A 21,211-nucleotide genomic window follows, 5' to 3' on the forward strand; every position below is an offset into this window, starting at 1 on the left:
GACACTCACACTTGTGTATAATGCTAAATGCTCAAATACAACAAAAAATTAATAACAACACATTTCTAGGGCCTAAAATTTTCCTATACTAGCATTAAGTTCTAAGATCAGTTGTTCCTCAAGACTGTATGGAGCTACTTTGCAACAATAATCAAAGAATAGGTAAGGCTACAAATACAATCTTCCTGGGGTCTTTTAGGCAGAAAAGCCCAACCCTGGAGAACTTCACTTCACTAAGAAGTTATACGAAAGTTGTCTTTGGTCAGCTGTGATCCCTGAGTGAGGAAAGTGAGGACAGTGTCTCTGTTCTGCACTTCCGGAGAGCAAATTTATGTAAGGCAGCAGGTATTATGTCTGGGAATGGACCTCCAGACAGGTCTCAAAGTTCTTTTTGTTTACAGTACTTTCTTCTCAAGCAATTGCCATCTCATGTCAGAGAGACAACATCCTTTCAAAACAAAGAATTACATAATTTCCCTGACTCATTGGTAAAAACCAAAAGTGGCTAAAGTGGCAGACTTAACTGCAAGAGAAATTAAGTCACAGTTCTCTTTTGAACATTGATTCAAACCATAAGCAGGCAAAAAAAGCCAGACAAAGCTATAAATCAGATTCCAATCCCGTCATGTCGACCATTCTCCTTTAATGGCAAAAGAACTGTGTTTTCCAGCAGAAATCTTCACAGTATGCCTGTGATACGGACAGGGGGTTGTAATATTACAATAATTACAATTTTTTGTTGCTGTTTAAAAAGGTTTTCAAACTCATATGGCTTCATTTGTGATCTTGGACCTTTGAAGGATAATAGGTTGGGAGAGTATCATTGCAGACAGACAACTCCTCAGTTCCAAGCTTCAAGGGAGCCTGCATTGCGTTGGATCCACCCTTCAGTGCTGTGCAGTTTCTTAGTTGCAGTTCTTTGGTGAAGCAGAATTCAATCTGGCCAATTGTCTGTGCTTCTTCACCCTAGAAACATGAGGGATAAGATCAGCTTTATGGGGAGAAGTGCAGAGAAGCTATTCACCTTAATGATGAGTTCTGGTTGAACTCTGTGAATATTGAAGGGTACATAGCAGGACAAGAATTGAAACAAATAAAATTCTCCAAAAATGAAAAAAGAAACTCGATTTTATAACAGCTTTTACTGAAAAGAATACAAAAGCAAGCTGTCAAAAGGAGCAGAAATGTCATTTTTGGACTAAAGAACAGGCTAGGAAGAAAAATATTGTCCATGAATAAAGCAGGCAGGCACAGCGGCCTCTCATGTGGCAAAAAGATTACATGAAAATCCCCCTAAATGCTCAGGTCTAACAAAGATTATGTGGAAAAAGACTGGTTTTGAAACAACTAAGCAGGACAAAACATATGTACAAGATAAAACCAACTGTGGTGAGGGTTTTTTTGTTGTTAGTTTGGGGTAGTGTTGTTGGGTGGGTTTGCTTGTTTTGGGGGGTTTTTGTGTGGTTTTTTTTTTTTAAGAAACTTAAGAACAGCAAGGGTGCAATATGTTTCAAACATCAAAGTACCTCCATCCTGCACTTCAGGCATGGACAAGGCTGAAACTCTGAAAAGGATTATCATTAAATAACTGGGACGTACTTTTAAATTTCTCTTACCCATTACCTTCAGCTGTTAAGCACAGGAGACTCAAGCTGTAAATTACTTTCACATAATTGGGGCAGTATCCCAACTGTACTAAAAGCAATGGCAGAACTACAGTGAACAGAGCTAGAAACTGGGCTTGGCGTTAGCTCTGTATTTCTTTAACATCAATAGGTGGGTGATATTCAACTAATATTCCTTTGTTGCTTCAAGTACCTCACTCTTGTTGGCTTTAGTAATTTGCTATTAAGCTTTAGCAGGGGGAGTGAAAAGTGCTCAGCTACAGCAACACCTCTAGCATGGTGGTTTCAGCATTCACACAAGAGATGTCTAAGTCTTTTAAGACAAAGAGTCCTTTAAAACCCAGTGCTCCCACTTTCTGGGAGCAAAGGTAGTAGGTAAAGAATGGACACTTCCTGCAGTAACGACATTTCTGCATTAAGACTGTGGTAACAATAACATAAATTGAACTCAGTGGTGCTAGTATGTAAGCAATGTTTTTATAAACTCAACTCCAAGAATCAAGCAATATCTAAACTGCAAAGAGATGCATACACAAGGAACACCTAGACCTAAATTTCACCATACTGAAGATTTTTTTTTACTCTATTTTTGCCTTTTTCCTTTTAATAAAAATGCTTTAAAAAATTTTTTTGTTTTTTTTTTCCATTTTGGAAAGTTTAGGGAGTGTTTGTTTGTTTGGGGTTTTTACCTCTTCTGGAGGAAGGCATTGGATCTTGGGCATTACACCATAAAACCTTGTAAGAGCTTCCTTTATGGCAGTCATCTGAAAAATTAAAAAGCTTATAGAGACTAATGTCACAAGCACATTTTCCAACAGCTCCCACACCTGCTAAGCTCACACAAACTTTTAGAAAAAGCACAACCTTAAAAAACAATCCAATTTTACAAAGATCACTTGCTCTATAGAAATTAGTTGACTCCTGCTGAAAAAAGTGCATGCACATGATTTTGTTTCGTAAAAGATCACCTCTTACCTTGTAATACGAACTGCTTGGCTTTATCCCAGCTTTCAAGAGACAACTGAAACAAAGATAAAACATTTTTCCATGTTTCCTGCAAACATACCTTCATAATCATTAGGTAAATCAGATAATCTCATGGAGAATTTGGCATTACAGTGATGGGGAGCAAAGGCAACTTGTCTTCCATTCTTTGCCAGGCCTAGGAAATGCTCCCCTTTTCTAAAGGGCCATTTCCCATCTAACTCAGTAGGGTCAGGAAGAACCCTCTCACCCGCCTGAATCTGAGGAGCGGGGATAGCTGAGCCTTCAGGTATCACTAGGGGAAAGGGACTTGCAGAGTGCTCTGTTCAGTGCCAGGTAGGGCATGTAGTTTAATTGCCTCTTTTCCCTTGCCTTGAAACAACTCTGTGTTCCTGCCACCAGGAGGAGACAGAGGCAGACTCGTGAGGCTGCTCTGGGCACTCTCATAATTGAACACTGGGTGGGCTTGCTGGGGTGGGAGGCACAGAGCACGCTGGGAGAAGGATATGGTGGGTGAATCTGGATCAACATTAATGTCAGGGCAGAAATGATTCCTAATAAATATGTCTTTGAAAAGGAAAGTTGTTCACATAAGAGAAACGAGGTAACACTCAAGAACCTCTAGCCTGGATACCCCTTCCTTTGGATTCAGTCCTGAGAGGAGTCCACATTCCCAAGCTGACGAGACTCAGGACCCAACATGTGATGAGTCTCTGTGTCCCAGCTTCTTCTCTAAGGAGTGGCTATGGTCAGTATCTTGCAGAATTTAATTCATAAGTGCTGATAATGCTCAATCCTTCCAAGGTCAGGTTCAGCACAGGGAAGACTTTACTCAACAGATGAAAGGACAAGCTGCTTTACATAGTCATTTTACACTGGATATAAGGAGGTCAATAAAATAGACAGTGTTCTGTTGATTCTTACAGAACTCTGCATGATGTCCTCTTTTTAATAATTTGCTTTTAGGAAACAATTTTTTAAATCACTAACATTAAATTTTCTCATTTATATATAAATGAAATGCTGTGAGAACACTGACAGTCTTCATTCTTTTCAGTAAAGATAACATTAATTATATTAATTTTTACAATGGATAATAAGCTCTGAGCAATTAATTTCAACATGCTTCAGTCTCTATTCTTTTGCAATGTTGCACACGCTGATGCAGAGTCAAATAAACGGTCACTGTACCATCTGTACATGTTTTAGTCACACCATCACAGCTACTTAGGCAATTGGCTTATCAGACATTATTAATTTTAACACTACATATGACATGCTCTTAAGCACCATGTCTACAGAAATCTGCTTTTAAAACACACCTACAAAAATGGAGGCAGGAGGGAAGAAAGACTTATTTCCTTTGTGCATATGCAAACTAAATGAGACTTTGATTAGGAGATTTCTTGGACAAGACACTGACAGAACATAAACAGGATTTTTCCCTTTTGTTGGGTTGTTTTGTTGGGCTTTTTTTAAGGTATGTTTTTAGATACAAAACAATTTCCTCTCTCAGATACTGTCTACTAATACAGATAGACAATCCATGACCAAAAAATTTAAGTCAAACATTCTCTCATCCATACCAAGCACTGATCAGGAAAGGACTCTTTCTGGCATTCACCTGCAGTCAGAATGCATACCTACAGTGCTTGGACAAGCCACAACATTCCCTATCAAGATTTTGAATCTGGAATGGCCAGTACTTTGGAACCATGAGAAGGAATCAGTCCCTAGGACAAAGCAAGAGTGTCATATCGGGGTTGTTGGAAAGGACAGCAGAGGGCTGCTTGCAGCAGCTGAACACTGCCCTTCAGAACATCCTGTCTTGCTGTCACCTCAGCCTTTTCCCAGGATGCTCTGCACAATTTTGCCTGCAGTTTTTCTCTGAGCAGAGCACTGTCTTAAAAACAAGTGTTTGGGCCTCAGTATGACTCAGAAGTGTGGGCAGCTTCATCACTTAATTTAGAATTTTACAGGTACCTCAGCTTTTGGTAGAGAGATATAGCCAACAGAGCTTCTCAAAAATCTACTGGCTCACACTGTCTACAATGATGCTGTGAAGACAGTGTTGGCTTACTAGACTCTGATATGACCAGAGACATGCTTCTCAGAGTACACAACCCTTCTTCTGAATGTCAATATTAAAAATAATTTACAGTAATTTTCCTTCTGCCATCAGATTTATACTTTCATTTTAGGTTAGATTTGAAACTTTTACAAACTGTTTGAAATAAAAGGCAGACCACCGAGTTCATTTATGTACCTGTTGAGATCAATACGCTGGTAGAGTTCTAAGGCTTTACCAAAGTATTTTTTCTGAGAATTGAGGACCTCAAGTGTGGCTGCACAAGTGCCGTGTTTGTCCCACTCATGTTTCCTATAAGACAAAAGCAAAACTTAAATTTTAGAAAATATTATTTGCATATATATATGGTGTGCAAGCTATTCATTATATTTAAATCAAGTATCTGAAAGGCTACACATGTGAAGTAGACACTGCACACATATAAAAAGCAAAACTAAGAAAGATCACTCCCACCATTTCAATTATAGCATCATCCAAATATTTATGAAGTAAATATGTATCATGCTCTTATGATACAGCGATCTCCCAGTGTATGGCAAAGAGATGTTTGGAGGTCAGAATCGCAAGAATTTGCCTAGAAAACAAATATCTCTAAACGTTTTATGTTTCAGTCGAGACTGAGGTCACTTCGTTTGTTCATACTGGAGAAGGGGAGACTGAAGGGAGACCTCATCACAGTCTACAACTTTCTCTTAAGAGGAAGAGGAGGGTCAGACTCTGATCTCTTCTCTCTGGTGACCAGTGACAGGACCTGAGGAAATGGCCTGAAGTGGTGTCAGTGGAAGTTTAGGTTGGATATGAGAAAAAGGTTCTTTGCTGAAACAGTTTCCCCAGGGAAGTGGTCACAGCACCAAGCCTGACATAGTCCAAGAAGCGTTTGAATGATGGTGTGACTCTTAGGGATGGTCCTATGCAGAGCTAAGGGTTGGAATTGATGACCTTTGTGGGTCCCTTCCAATTTGACATATTCTGTGATTCTGTGAGTCTTTTATGTCAAATGCACTTTCAAAGCACTAAAAATTTTTCAGAACTCAAAGGATTAAGCCTTACTCTGGGCGGAACAGAGAAACTGCACAAGCTGCTAAGAACAAGACTTTAGCATTAACTTTTACTTTGGCCTGTGGCAGTATTTTCATAGGGCTGCTCTCAAGTCTTGCTCCTAGTCCATCATCAATTCCTCTAATAGCAAGGAACACAGTGCAAAAGAAAGAACTTCTTACAATTTTATGGCAAACAAATTCAAATAGGACAAAAAAATGGGTAAAAGCTAATCATATATTTCTATCAATTCTAAAGTCTACTGAAAGACTAAACAGCATGATCTTTAATAAGACTGCCTATGGATTTCAGGTGGGAGTCTTTTTTTTTCAATTCTTTCTTTTCAAATTTCAAATCACTCTTCACAGTGCTACTTTATTTTGCAGCACAGACCTGTAAAAAAGCATAGAAATAATTATGCAGATGCAGCTAATTCTGACCATTCAGCACAGGCATATCAAATTCCATCCTCACCTCTTCCTTGTAAATGCAAACTATTTCTTCCTCTGTGAGGAAGCCTAAAAGGAAAGCTCTCTCAAGGTTAGCAACACAGTGAATCTAGCTAGGAAAAGAGACCTGGAAGCTTCTCCTGCAGCTAGCTGTGACATCCCAGAGTACCACTGCTATTCAGATTTATTGTGTTGACAGCACCTGTTTCTCTTCCCTGGGGAAGAAGGGAGGAAACATTTCCTCACTAAGTTTCATTTCTCCAAAACCTCTGCCAGAGCCCTCTCTTCAACAGTTGCATTTTACAAGAAAAAAGATTTATATACTAAATGAGACTGACAAGACACACTGCCTCCTGGACACTGTTTCTCACACACATCTCACCTGAAGAACTACTCAAATGGATTTTTTATAAAATAATATCCAAAATGTTCTTTAGGTTTGTTTTTTTAAACTCACCAGAACTGGGTGCGATTCAGAGACGAATGAAGCACATCGGGCCAATACTGTCTCATGTCTGACATAAGATCCTAAAAAAAATCACAATTAATAAATGCACCTACAGTGTTGAACAGCTATGGCTTACACAATCTACACACATTAATACATTTTCTATAACTGAAGCCTCATCTTTCGACATTCCCAACTGAAACATTTAGTGCAGAAAAAGGTCCTTTTCCCCAGTATTCTGAAAATGCTGTTAGGGGAAACAACAGATTGATACACCTACCTAAATATCTGAATGCACTTATACTGACACACTGCTTCAAAGTAGAGATTTTCCTTCAACTGTCCCTGCAGAAGTTGTTCAAACATGCAGTTTTTCACATTTGTCAGCTCAAATCTCTTATCCCTGACTACAACATGTGAGTGAAATATGGATTTTTTTAATCAGAAAAAGAACCTAAAAGGACTAATGCCCTAGGAGAAAACACACAGAACACCATACTCTTAACTCTTTTATTTTCTGAGTTCTGGCTGCGCCGTAGAAAATGTAAAGAGAGAACATCAACTGACTGTAATCTCTTTCACAGGTACTTTTTGCCACTGCAGATCCACCGTGTATGTGGATAAGAGGATATGGCTGAATGAGTCAAACCACACGTCCACAAAATCCAAGTAGGCACAGCTGCTAATGATCACAAGCACTGCAACTTCAAGTTGTACCAGAAGCACCTAATGAATTTCTGGAGTCCTTAAAAAAAAGCATACCTCTCAGCAAACATTAAGAGTGAAATGTTATAAGCTACAGATTTTGCATGTAGGATGTGCAAAAGTAACTGCAGTCAGCTCTGCTTGGTATGTCTTTTTGTTTTAAATACATACCTTAATCTCAGTGACATTGAAATGCCATGTCCTATTACAGTCTTCACCTTTGTCAGGCCTGGGGAAGCAAAAAATAAAAAAGTGGAAAAAGATGTCTCCTTACTCACTAAATGTAACTAATAGCATTCTATTTTGTATCATTGGCGGGAATTTTAAATATGCAGGATTACAGCTGGAGAATTTACTTAAAAATGCAAGTAACCCATCAGAATCTATATTCAGGATGTTAATTACGACCAAAAGATTTCTCACGATGAAGTTCTTTCTTTGGCCTTCCAGTTCCTCTCATTCCATGTAAAAGTCAAATTGGTGTGTCAATGATATGGAGGGACCTTGCACATGACGTCACTGGTGGCACTAACAGCACTGACCTCCTCAACTGCTGCACCAACTGATGCTTCTGCAGTATCACCAAGACTCCCACAGGGAAACTAGTCATAAATGCTGTTCCCTTTTCCAGGAGGCATAGCTTAACAAACTTCTGTACTGATTTTTTATGTGTATTTGTCAGGAAAACTTTTGAATTGCTGCCATTGGCACCAATTCCAGTGAGTTGATTCCTTTAAACAAATTGGTTTTTCCTATACTTTTGCAATACTTGTACTGAGTTAAGACAATTAAAGCCACAAGCAGTTATGAGATATTAACAAATTCTGTGTATTCAGAAAAAAAAAAGGGTAAACTATATTTCTCTTTCTGGTTGAGAATACTACCAATCTTATAAGGAGACATATAAATAAAATACTCATGTGTCAAGAGGATTTCAGAAACTCAGCAAGTCATGAGATACAGAAGTGTATTTCAGTTTTATGTCAAACCACAGGGTTTTGATTTTGTTTCAAGGAATCATAAGAACAGACAGATTAAGACAAAAACAAACAAACAAACAAAACCAAACCAAAACCCCAAGCCACCAAACATCCTGGTACAAGATTTGATTTTTCTTTTCCCAGCTGAAATACAAACACCCTATGATCATACCACAGTCCATGGATTGTCCAGTACTTTGGAGGGTCTTGACAATCATTAGCAGTCATCTGTAGAAAACAAAAATACAGAATATTTGTTGTATGTGTGTGCTGGTTTAAGAGTTAACCAGCAGGGGGAACTGACACGAGGCCTGGGGTCTTCGCAACTAACCCGCTGTGTATCAAGGACCCCCAACGCGCCACGCGCCAGCACTCTCAAGGCTGACGTGAGATTATAAGTTCAGAATAAACAATTTACTAAACTAATTTACAGTAAGTACAATCCTACAAACAAACACTTGGTCTTAACCCACAAAAACCAAATGTATAACCCAGTACCCTGGGGCATGAACAACGTGGTGTTCCTTGGGCCCCGCTTGAGTCCAAAGTAAAGGGAGAGGGGAAGAACCTGCTGGTGGGAGAGCTGTTGCAGTCTAGTCAAAAAGTGGTGATTGCAGTGAGATGCTGGGGGGAGAGCTGTTGCAGTCTGGTCAAAGTGGTGATTGGAGTCCAGTATAGGGTGATCCAAGTCTGTTTGAGAGCGATGAGCCGCAGTCCTTCTCTGGATCCCACAGAGTGGTTAAAAATGTTCCAAGACTCCAAGATTATATATCCTGCAGTTCAGGCAGGAATGCTCAGCACTTCCCTCAGGGCGGGGAGTTCCACACAGGGTGTGAGGACAGGAGCATCCTCCTATCTCACAGGCCTCTTAACACCTAGTTTATAGCCTGAGGAGTCAGGCTCTATGGGCAGATGGTGTAAATGGTTCATTGATAACAGTTTCTGGGAAATGGCATGGAGGGCTATAGAATACACAGTTTTGGGTTACACCCATACCCTGATGAACTGGTCTCAGTTGTCCTAACTAGGACATTATCCACCCCTTATTCTATGCCATCCATGTCATGCCCAAATTAACCCCCTTTAAAAAAACTATATCCCTTTAAAACTATATACATCTATCTATATATATATATATACAATGAAACATTACAGACCATTCTCACTCAAAATTAGGTTCCCTTGTGGTACACAATGTGTCTCCCCATCTTTTTGCATTACCCACCAGGTGGAACCAGGTCCTTGAGCAAAAACAATCCCTCGGATGGGTTTGCCTTTGCTTGAGGTGGGACTAATCCATACAGTCTTCCCTAACATTCCTCTCATATGTACCACGGGGACTTTATCTCCATCTACAGTATGCAAAAGTTCTGATTGGGCAGGGCCAGCTCGATTGATGGAGCCTCGGGTGTTGACCAACCAGGTGGCCTTTGCTAAATGCAGCTCCCAGTGTTTGAGAGTCTCCCCACACAGTGCCTTCAGGGTGGTTTTCAGCAGTCCGTTGCACCGCTCAACTTTTCCAGCAGCTGGTGCATGGTAGGGGATATGATACACCCACTCAATGCCGTGCTCTTTGGCCCAGGTGTCTACGAGGCCATTCTTGAAATGGGTCCCATTATCAGACTCAATTCTCTCCGGGGTGCCGTGTCGCCACAGAACTTGTTTTTCAAGGCCCAGGATGGTATTCCGGGCAGTGGCATGAGGCACGGGGTATGTCTCCAACCATCCAGTACTCCCTTCTACCATGGTCAGTACGTAGTGCTTGCCTTGGCGGGTTTTGGGGAGCGTGATGTAGTCAACTTGCCAGGCTTCCCCATACCTGTACTTTGACCACCGTCCACCATACCATAGAGGCTTCACCCGCTTGGCCTGCTTGATGGCAGCACACGTCTCGCAGTCATGGATGACCTGTGAGACAATGTCCTTGGTTAAGTCCACCCCTCGGTCACGAGCCCATCTGTATGTTGCATCTCTCCCCTGGTGACCAGAGGCGTCATGGGCCCATCGAGCCAGAAATAATTCTCCTTTGTGCTGCCAATCCAGATCTACCTGAGAGACTTTAATCCTGGCAGCTCGGTCCGCCTGCTCGTTGTTACGATGCTCCTCATTAGCCCGTTTCTTGCCTACATGGGCGTCTACGTGACGGACCTTCACACTCAGCTTCTCTACCCGGCCAGCGATGTCCTGCCACATCTCCGCCGCCCAGATGGGTTTCCCTTGGCGCTGCCAGTTGGCCTTTTTCCATCGCTCCAGCCATCCCCACAGAGCATTGGCCACCATCCATGAGTCGGTGTAGAGATAGAGTCTTGGCCACTTCTCTCGTTCAGCTATATCCAAAGCCAACTGAACGGCTTTAAGCTCTGCAAACTGACTTGACCCACCTTGTCCTTCGGTCGCTTCTGCAACTCGCCGTGTGGGACTCCATACAGCTGCCTTCCATTTTCGGTTTGTCCCTACAATGCGGCAGGAGCCATCCGTGAAGAGCACATATCGCCTTTCATCTGCTGGTAGCTTGTCATATGGTGGGGCCTCCTCAGCCCATGTCACCTTCTCCTCCTCTTCTTCAGAGGATAGTCCGAAACTCTCACCTTCGGGCCAATTGGTGATAATTTCCAGAATCCCAGGGCGATTAGGGTTCCCTATCCGGGTTCGCTGGGTGATCAGAGCGATCCACTTACTCCACGTGGCATCGGTGGCGTGATGTGTGGAAGGAACTCTTCCCTTGAACATCCAGCCCAGCACTGGTAGTCGGGGTGCCAGGAGGAGCTGCTCTTCGGTGCCGATTACTTCTGAGGCAGCTCGAACTCCTTCATAGGCAGCCAGGATCTCTTTCTCAGTTGGTGTATAGCTGGCTTCAGATCCTTTGTATCCCCGACTCCAGAATCCCAGCGGTCGTCCTCGGGTCTCCCCAGGCACTTTCTGCCAGAGGCTTCAAGAAGGGCCATTCTCCCCGGCTGCGGTGTAGAGCACGTTCTTCACGTCCTGTCCTGTCCTTACTGGCCCAAGGGCTACCGCATGGGCAATCTCCTGTTTAATTTGTTCAAAGGCTTGTTGTTGTTCGGGGCCCCACTGGAAATCATTTTTCTTCCGTGTCACAAGGTAGAGAGGGCTTACAATCTGACTATACTCAGGGATATGCATCCTCCAAAAGCCCACAGCACCTAAGAAAGCCTGTGTTTCCTTCTTGCTGGTTGGTGGGGACATGGCTGCTATTTTGTTAATCACCTCCATGGGAATTAGGCGGCGTCCATCTTGCCACTTCACTCCTAGGAACTGAATTTCCTGAGCAGGTCCCTTGACCTTACTCCGTTTAATGGCAAAACCGGCTCTTAGGAGAATCTGGATTATCTTCTCTCCTTTCTCAAAGACTTCGCCCGCCGTGTTCCCCCATACAATGATGTCGTCAATGTACTGTAGGTGCTCTGGAGCGTCACCCTTTTCCAGTGCAGTCTGGATCAGTCCATGGCAAATGCTGGGACTGTGTTTCCACCCCTGAGGCAGTCGATTCCAGGTGTACTGCACACCTCTCCAAGTGAAAGCAAATTGTGGCCTGCACTCCGCTGCCAAAGGAATGGAGAAAAAGGCATTGGCAATGTCAATGGTGGCATACCACTTGGCTTCCTTGGACTCCAGCTCGTACTGGAGCTCCAGCATGTCCGGCACAGCAGCACTCAGGGGTGGTGTGACTTCATTGAGTCCACGGTAATCCACCGTCAGCCTCCACTCTCCGTTGGACTTACGCACTGGCCATATAGGGCTATTAAAGGGTGAGCGAGTCTTGCTGACCACCCCCTGGGTCTCCAGTTCACGGATCATCTTATGTATAGGGGTCACAGAGTCTCGGTCGGTGTGGTATTGCCGACGGTGCACTGTTGCTGTGGCTATCGGTACCAATTGTTCTTCAACCTTCAGCAGTCCCACAGCAGAGGGGTCCTCTGAGAGACCAGGCAAGGTGTTCAACTGTCTAATTTCCTCCGTCTCCACAGCAGCTATGCCAAAAGCCCAACGAAGTCCTTTTGGGTCTTTGAAATACCCACTCCTCAGGTAATCTATGCCAAGGATGCACGGGGCCTCTGGGCCAGTCACGATGGGGTGTCTGTGCCCTTCCTTCCCAGTCAGGCTCACTTCAGCTTCCAGTACAGTCAGCTGTTGGGATCCCCCTGTCACCCCAGAAATGGAGATGGATTCTGCCCCTACGTATCTTGATGGCATTAAAGTACATTGTGCACCGGTGTCCACTAAGGCCTTATACCTTTGTGGCTCTGATGTGCCAGGCCACCGAATCCACACTGTCCAATAGACTCGATTGTCCCTCTCCTCTACCTGGCTAGAGGCAGGGCACCCCTAGTCCTGGTCATGGTACTCATTGTGCTCTTCTTGTGGGTATGACCTGGAGGTCCCTTCAAGAGGATCAGACGTATCATCATTCCTGTACCGTCTGGAGTCTTGCCCACGAGAGACTGGAGCAGCGTTTACCCTTGAAGAGTTCCTTGTGGTACTTGTTCCTCTTTTCAGTTCACGTACCCGGGCTGCTAAGGAAGGGGTGGGTTTCCCATCCCACTTCCTCATATCTTCTCCGTGCTCACGGAGGTAAAACCATAGATCGCCACGTGGAGTGTACCTTCTCTCCTTAGCTGGGGGACGCTGGCTCCTAATAGCAGAGACTCTTGTTTGTCCTGGTGAGATATGGAAGATCCCTTCCCTAATTTCCTCTCTTAGCTTCTGGTGTCCCTCTTCAATTTTCTCTTCCAGGCTTCTGACGTGTTCAGCCAGTTTGGTTTCCACAGATGAGACGTGGGCTCGTAATGGGGCGGTGACAGTGTCTTCATACATCCTTAGTTTACTAACCAATGCTCCCACCTTGTCCTCTCCCTCCCTCCATTGCAGCGTTGCTAAGTAGCGGGAATACATTTCTGGCCCGAGTCGTGCAAACTTTAACCACATCTGGGAGGTGCACTGTACACCATCTGGACTTTTAGGGAATCTTTCATCGTCTGAAAAGATTATCTCCAGTACAGCTAACTCCCTTAAGCACCGGATACCTTGTTCCATCGTGTTCCACTGTCCTTGCTGTACGTGGAGGTCCTCCTTGCACAGGTATCTCTCCCTCACACTGCACAACAGTCGCCGCCAGAGGCTGAGAGTTTCCTGCCTCCTTCCAATCCCCTGATCAATGACTACATCTCGAGACAGGGACCCCAGCTGTCTGGCTTCACTCCCATCTAGGATTGTATCGTTAGCTGCGGCATCCCAGATTCGGAGCAGCCAGGTCAGAATGGACTCGTTCGCCTGTCGTGTGAACTCTCTCCGGAGCTCGCGTAGCTCACCCAGGGATAGGGACCGAGTGATTATTTCTGGCTCTGTCTCCTCCAGTGGATGTGAAGGTCCTGCCTCTTCGTCATCATTTGCTATACGGACTGATTTAGTCTTTGATTTCCTTTTCTGGACAGGGGCGACTGCTATTGGTTTTGGTTGCTGTTCTGGCTCCTCGATGGTTTGTGTGGACACGGTGCCGGTTGGTTTATTTCTTTCTCCCTCTGACTCAGCTGTGGTTTGGGTGGACGTGGTGCCTGCGGATTTGGTCCTTCTCTCCTCCCCCTGACAGTGCTGTACCATGTCAAGTAGTGTCCGGTAGGCAGTGGCCAGGGCCCAGCAGGTTGCTGTGAGCTGGCCATCTCTGGAGTTGCCAGAGCATTTTTCCTTCACCAGTCTTATCATGCTAACAGGATCCTGCAGTTGTTCAGGGGTGAATTTCCAGATCATTGGAGGAGAAAACTTCTCCAAATACTGGCTGATGTCCTCCCACTTCCCGTGCCACTCAGCATTATCTGCTCCCAGGGCAGGTGTCCAGACAACCTCCCTAGAAGGCCCTGTTCTGACCCTAAACATGGTGTACACAGTACAGAGCAGACAGAGCAACACTAACAATAACATTATACTGTCCTTAACATCAAAAGGGAACTCAATATTTTCAAAAACTGTTGTAGCAGGTCTGAAGGGGAAGAAGGAGGTGAGAGGCTGGAAACAACCATCCCCCCCCTGTTCCCCCAAAGGGCTGAGTACGATTTTTAATGAGGCCCCAGAGGTAGCAACCCAAACCAGGACAGGCAAACAGGACTGAATACACATTTACAATGAAACTCATTGCTTCTGATGTTAGAATGACATAAACATAATATACTAATAAAGCAATTTGGATCCCTCTCCCTGGTCTTAAAGAGAGCATCAAAACAGGCAAATAGTTCCCCATCTGTGGAAATATGAACAGGCTCAAATACAACATCCATGTGACTGCATCAAACAACATGGTGATCAGGGAGTTTCTATATCCAAATAAACAAATGCTTAAAGTGAAATTGTGATTCTGACTTCTTTCTCTCTGCCCCACGTTGGGCGGCCAAAAATGTGCTGGTTTAAGAGTTAACCAGCAGGGGAAATGAACTCAACTCAAAGGAGAGATTATAAGTCAGAATAACAATTTACTAAAATAATACAGTAAGTACAATCATACAAACAAACAATTGGTCTTAACCCACAAAACCCAAATGTATAACCCAGTACCCTGGGGCATGAACAACGTGGTGTGCCTTGGGCCCCGCTTGAGTCCAAAGTAAAGGGAGAGGGGAAGAACCTGCTGGTGGGAGAGCTGTTGCAGTCTAGTCAAAAGTGGTGATTGCAGTGAGATGCTGGGGGAAGAGCTGTTGCAGTCTGGTCAAAGTGGTGATTGGAGTCCAGTATAGGGTGATCCAAGTCTGTTTGAGAGCGATGAGCCGCAGTCCTTCTCTGGATCCCACAGAGTGGTTAAAAATGTTCCAAGACTCCAAGATTATATATCCTGCAGTTCAGGCAGGAATGCTCAGCACTTCCCTCAGGGCGGGGAGTTCCACAAAGGGTGTGAGGACAGGAGCATCCTCCTATCTCACAGGCCTCTTAACACCTAGTTTATAGCCTGAGGAGTCAGGCTCTATGGGCAGATGGTGTAAATGGTTCATTGATAACAGTTTCTGGGAAATGGCATGGAAGGCTATAGAATACACAGTTTTGGGTTACACCCATACCCTGATGAACTGGTCTCAGTTGTCCTAACTAGGACAATGTGTCTACTGGTTTAGAGGGAAAAAACCCAAAACCTCATTCACTGATGGTCCAAGGTTCTAGTGAGACATAAGAACTCTTACTATATAACTTTTACATACAAGAAACTGGTGGTGCACCCCAGTTACTTGAAGCTGTCATAGATTATGCCACTTAGCAGAGACAAATTGGCATGAAAATTTTGAAGCAGATCAAGTGAATACCAGGAGATATCCTGAACACACAGTATAAAAAGAAGACAAAGGACAGTTCTGAGGTAATAAAGAATAGGTTGATCCATGCTAAATTAATGGAGTTTTATCAGCATTTATCATATTCCAGGTGGCAGCTCCCTGTATTTTTCTTATCACTAGATCTTTTCAAGAAGTGCAGAGCCATTAAAATAAAAACTACCAAAATAAAATACATGAGACAAGCACAAAACCTTCTTTAAGCATTCAGGATTAGTTTTATTTTTATATTAAGAGGAAAAAAATACAACAAAGAGATTAAATAGGTTGTTTATTCCTAGTAAAATGGTTAGAATTTATTTTTTAAATATTTTGACTTCAGGGACAAGAGAATAGAGAGAAGAGGAAAGACTATATTCATTCCTACAAAAACAAACAAACAAAAATCCCCCAATCAAAACTGTTGATAATATATAAGAAATAGCCTACACATTAACTATTGTTTAGAGCAGAGACATATTCCTGAACAAAACAAAACAAAAAAATTCAACTTCAAACATCATAAAATACCATTACTGTATTTCCCCTGATTATTCTGCTTAGTAATTATGGCTCTTTTTGGTAAACATTTTCTGCCATTAACTAACAACCTCCTCAGAGTTTCTTTCCCCATAATAATAGGTTTCCTTTTTGGCTCTGCATCCTGTCTTAATTATGCCACAATGCCTTTTATGAGATGCCAGAGAAAGAGCAGAGTGCAGTGAAGAGCAAAGACAGGCCTGTAATCTCACTAATTGCCTTCCACATGCCAGAGGCCAGTGGCAGCAAATATGCAAGCTCTGCAAGACTGTCTTGTTCTGTGTCCATTTCTTTCCTCTCCTCTCTTGCCACCAACAACAGAAGCAATTAAACCCAGCAAGAGCTTTTTTTCCTGAAAGAAATATTTTGAACAAACACATACTGCAAACTCCTAAACAATATTGTTCCTGTCATGACACAAGCTTTGTGGAGCTGAAAGAGTTTGGCTTATCTAGCCCAAAATACAGCACATTAATAGCCAGTGGCCTGCTCAGCTGAGGATGGCAACAAGAACAGTTCAATTGTACTCCTTATCCAATCTTTAACTGCCTTTCTCAGGTCTTTCATGCTAATGGAAAACTCAGAGTATTTTAATTCTGGAATTAGTTCTCCCCTATTCAGGCACTCATTAGCAGTTTCTCCAACACATTTCATCAGGCTCTTGGTGTTACCCTGTGTGTTGGCAGAACTGAGCAGTCAATGCAACCTAAAACACATCAGTTCATGCCTCACATGCTTTGGCCAGCTTCATTCATCCTTCTTGATAATTCTAGCCTTAGTATTTTTCCAATGTTAATTTTAAATCAATATCATAAATCAAGCAAATGCTAGTCTGAAAAGCTAGCTACCACTGCCTGCTCCTGCAAAAACACTTCTTGACAGCCTTCCTGTTTATCATGGACTGACTGCTGGAGGATTAATTCAAACTCAGGCAACCGTTGACTTGAAACAAGGGCACAAATATGTATTTTCACAGAGATATTGGACCCCAGAAAGCCTTATATATCTAGATTAATTTGAAAAAGGAACATTGTTTTCTCCTGCTTTAAAATAGTATGATAATCAAAAAAATGCAAATTAACTATACATGATCTATAAAACTGAGAAAAGTGCCAGTAAGACTTTAAAGCACCCACCGTGCTGAGAGAGAATGTTGCAGCAGAGAGCTTAGCCTATTTGTAAGAGCAAGACATTGCACAAACAGCATGTGCCAGAAGCGTGGAAGCTTTTTTCACCTCTGAAATGCCAAAAAAGTGAAAATCCATCAAACTGTCACAGAAGTGTTACCTGTTGAGTTGCCCCAGTTACAAGTCCCTTGGTACAGAACCTTGTACAGACAACAGCGTAGTGCTACTGGATCACGTGGATACACCAAGTTTAAATAAAAAGTAAGCTTCTGGGAAGTGAAATATTTAATCCTGCTCTCCCTTCCAACCACCCTGCTTAACTAAGCCATCTGTTTAATGAAGATCAATTTTAAGTGTTGTTTTGTAATGATACATCACAACTGCTATGAAAAATCCTTGCTTTTGAAACTGTGGAGAGAGCTTACCTCTTCAATTTCTCTCCCCCAAAGAGTGTGTAATTATTCCCCTTCCTCCTTCTCCCCACCCCCAGGGGTAAAACAAACCAACGAATGAACCTAAGGTTGCTGAAAAAATTTAGGAGGAGGGAAATAAAACAAATTTACTTCTTGTTGAACACATTTCTAGCGCAAGCTGATAAGTTAAAACCTTTCATGTGTTTATCCTCTCAAGTACATACTATGTAGGAAAGAGTCTATAATCAGATTCCTTTATACAGGAAGCATAAACTAATAAGTACTTTCAGAAAGGAGTGTCTCACAAGTTTTTTACATAAATGAGTTTTGTAGTTTGCTTCACACAGCTATTTTTCCTTTCAACTTCATGTCAACAGTTTTAATATGAAGAATGACAGTAAAAATATTTACTCCCTGAAACAAAACAGTTATCATATATAAATACACCAAACATGCAGAAGGATCTACATTCCTAAAAAAAAAAAAAAAAAAAAAAGGCCCACAGCTGGATTTAGGAACTGCTTTTATGTAACAAAAAAAGTTGTTATGGGACTACAGTTGAGATTCTGTTTCTTCATAAGACTCAGTGACGTGAAACTGGGAAAAAACCTCACAATTATTTTAATTTCACTTTTTCTTCACTTCTTTGAATGGTTCTGTTTACCTCTTACTACAGAAGATCATAAGGAATCAACCAAGTGGAAGAATGCCTACACTTTCTGATGCTCAATATCTTTAATTATTCATTATAAATTCACTGGAAGGTTATAAACGTTATTTGTCAATTTACCAATAGCACCACGCAGGAATTAAGAGGAGTAGCCAGCATAAATATATAGTGGGAAAACTGGTTGGTAGAGGTTTGATTCGTTGGTTGGTTTGTGTCTTAATGTGATTTTTTTTTTTTTAATTGTTCACATCTCATTCATGTAAGCAAGGGTTTGCACTGCTCCTGACTGAACACCCACTTGTGCCAGGCACTATAAACTCTTGAACACGTCTCTGCTTGAAGTCAGTAAAAATTATGTTTAATCAATGGAAAATAAGACACATATTGCATCAAATCGGTCCTTATTTCCCCTCAAAAACAGGCAAGCAAAAAATAAAAAGAACACTGGTCTTGGTCCTTGGCCTCAATCAGTCATGCACATCTGAGTTTTGTTGCTGATACTTGCCCTCCACATTTAAGTAATGTAAAGTACATCCACTTCTCCTCAGATATTTGGCAGCTTGAGACTTTTGCTGCTACTGCTTTCATATGTATTTCCAGAAATAGGAATGAGAAATAAAAAAGTACCACAAAAAATAAGACTCTAATATAGTAATAAGCTGAAGACACCTTTTTGGCTCCAAAGACATTTGTCTGAAACTGAAGCACCTCCATTATCCACAAAGTTCATTATCGTTGTGTCATTTACTGTGATCAGTAAATCTGATCATGTCTTTCATTTAGAAGTATTGCATATTTTTAACTTCGCTGTGTGAGAAGAGGCCTCTGAGTATTTCCACCACAGGAAAAGTGTTCTACTTATCAGATAGTAATAGGCATTTAATAGCAGAAAGGACACAAGTAGTAGACCTCTTAGCAGTGCTTTTGACAGACATATTTTGGAGGGTTGAGTTCATTTTTGCTTCAAAACTCAGAGACACCTGCCACAACAGCTTTATAGCTCTCTTTTTCCTGACCGAATCAGTATTTGATGACATCACTGACATACTGGAGCCCGCACTACAAAGGTAAAAAACTTATTGTGCAGCAGACAGTTCATGTACTGGTCTGTTGTCTTCAGTCAAACAAGGCAGGCAAGTCTTCTTACGGTCTGGTGAAAATCTGGGATTAACTTTACGACTAACAAATTATTTAACAACCTTAGCGCGCAGTATGTCCTATACTCACTACTGTATCTGTAATGCACCACAACCTTGTCCTGTTTAGAGTTGCTCTGGGGTGCAGGGGAAGTAGCAAGAGTTGCATCAAGATCAGCCAAAGCCTTTATAAAGATATAAGGGCAAAACCAAGATTAAATGCATAATGGGCTTTATTCATTCTATTTTCACACATTTATTGTCCAAGGCTACCTTTGTTAGGATAAAAGAGAACAAACTACAAAAAATCTCACCTTACATACAGTCACTGGCCAATGATGAGCAAGATAAAGCTTTTTCCAGGTATGAGGGTGGTTGTCACTAGAGAAAGACAAATTTATTCTTCCTCAAGCATTTTAAAAAGAACTTAAAACTAACAAAGCACAGAGAAACATTGTAACTAGAAACCTGCTAATACCCCCCCATTGTTAAACAAATTCTCCTTCTGGCACTCTATGTCCATATGTTTTCCATTTCCTAAATATAGAAGAAATACATTGTTCTGTTTTATATTTAGGAGAGCACTTACTGGCACACTTTTACAACAATAATTAATACTTTCTAAAAAAAGTGTCTTTTTTAAGGATATTAAGAATCTTCTAGTTCTTCTTGATAAGCATATTATCTGGGGGAAAAAAGTGTACAGCCTTCTTGGAACTGTAACTACTCTTCTAGAAAAGAAAGATTACCAACCACAAATAATGCAGTTGACACTACAGGAGATGTAACTGGGTCTTGCATCTCCCAACTTTTAGATTAAAAAAAAAAAAACAAAAAAAAACAGAATAAAAGGAAAAGTACAAATCATAAACCTCAAAAATGTTGACTTTCTCAGTTTATAGATACTTAATTCAAACAGTACCTTTTTTAAATGCTTACTAAAAATTAAGTAATTTTTCAACATTTAACAAATGATCAAACTATGACAAAGTCTTAAGGTTAGGTTGCCTGAGGAAGAACCAAAGGTTTATTGTGTATTTTACAAGAGCATATCTGTTTCAAAACCTCTTAGAATAAGAGATCTATAACTCACAGAGGCACCAGTACTATCTTATTCCTATGCAGAGGTAAAAAAAAAACCCTTCAAAAATTTGTTCAAAAAGTGTTGGAAGCCTATATCATGACACTTCTACAGAGGTATTTTCCAACAGTTTGGAGCAGACTTATTCTGGTTAAACTAGAAGTAAATAAGCCTGTTGCATCAGACACTAGAGCAAATAGATTTAGCTATTAAGCAACCACACAAAGTGATTAAACAGAAATGAGAAAAAAATCAACAGAACTGTGAATTGCTCAAACTGACAGCATTATGTGCAGAACTGTCAAAATAAATTGTTATTCTCTAGAAGCTAATAGTCACATGTCTGTCATCAGTTCTTGCCAGAGGTTATATTACAAAAAAAAAAAATAAAAAAGGGGGAGGTTACTTCTTAACCTGAAAAAGTAGGGAGCATCCCGTGTTCCATCACTTCTCAATTTTTTTCGTCTGGTTTTTCTACTTTGCAATGGACACATTTTCTCTTAAGCATTCACATGTATTTATGTTTTTTAACTTAGGAGAATAGCTCTGACCAGGCAGAACCACAATGAAAGCTATTAACACTTCTCTCTGGGTCTTTGCTGTTGCTGTGCAAACTTGAATA

At 41.7% G+C, this 21,211-nt stretch overlaps 1 protein-coding gene across 1 annotated transcript; it reads right to left on the reverse strand.

Annotated features, from left to right (window-relative positions):
• Nucleotides 1-607: 607 nt before the first annotated feature.
• On the reverse strand, nt 608-19,885 carry LOC113990250 (ribonuclease T2-A-like). Its single transcript, XM_039387580.1, has 8 exons — nt 19,823-19,885; nt 8,491-8,546; nt 7,510-7,567; nt 6,643-6,713; nt 4,876-4,989; nt 2,601-2,646; nt 2,315-2,389; nt 608-966 (listed from the first exon to the last, which is right to left on the reverse strand). Exons 2-8 carry the CDS (start codon nt 8,544-8,546, stop codon nt 775-777), a joined length of 612 nt encoding a protein of 203 aa, XP_039243514.1. The 5' UTR covers nt 19,823-19,885; the 3' UTR covers nt 608-774.
• Between the last annotated feature and the right edge of the window lie 1,326 nt (nt 19,886-21,211).

This window comes from Pipra filicauda, unplaced genomic scaffold, assembly GCF_003945595.2.
Source record: "Pipra filicauda isolate LSUMZ 115617 unplaced genomic scaffold, ASM394559v2 scaffold578_size274525_pilon, whole genome shotgun sequence".
NCBI classification, from domain to species: Eukaryota; Metazoa; Chordata; class Aves; order Passeriformes; family Pipridae; genus Pipra; species Pipra filicauda.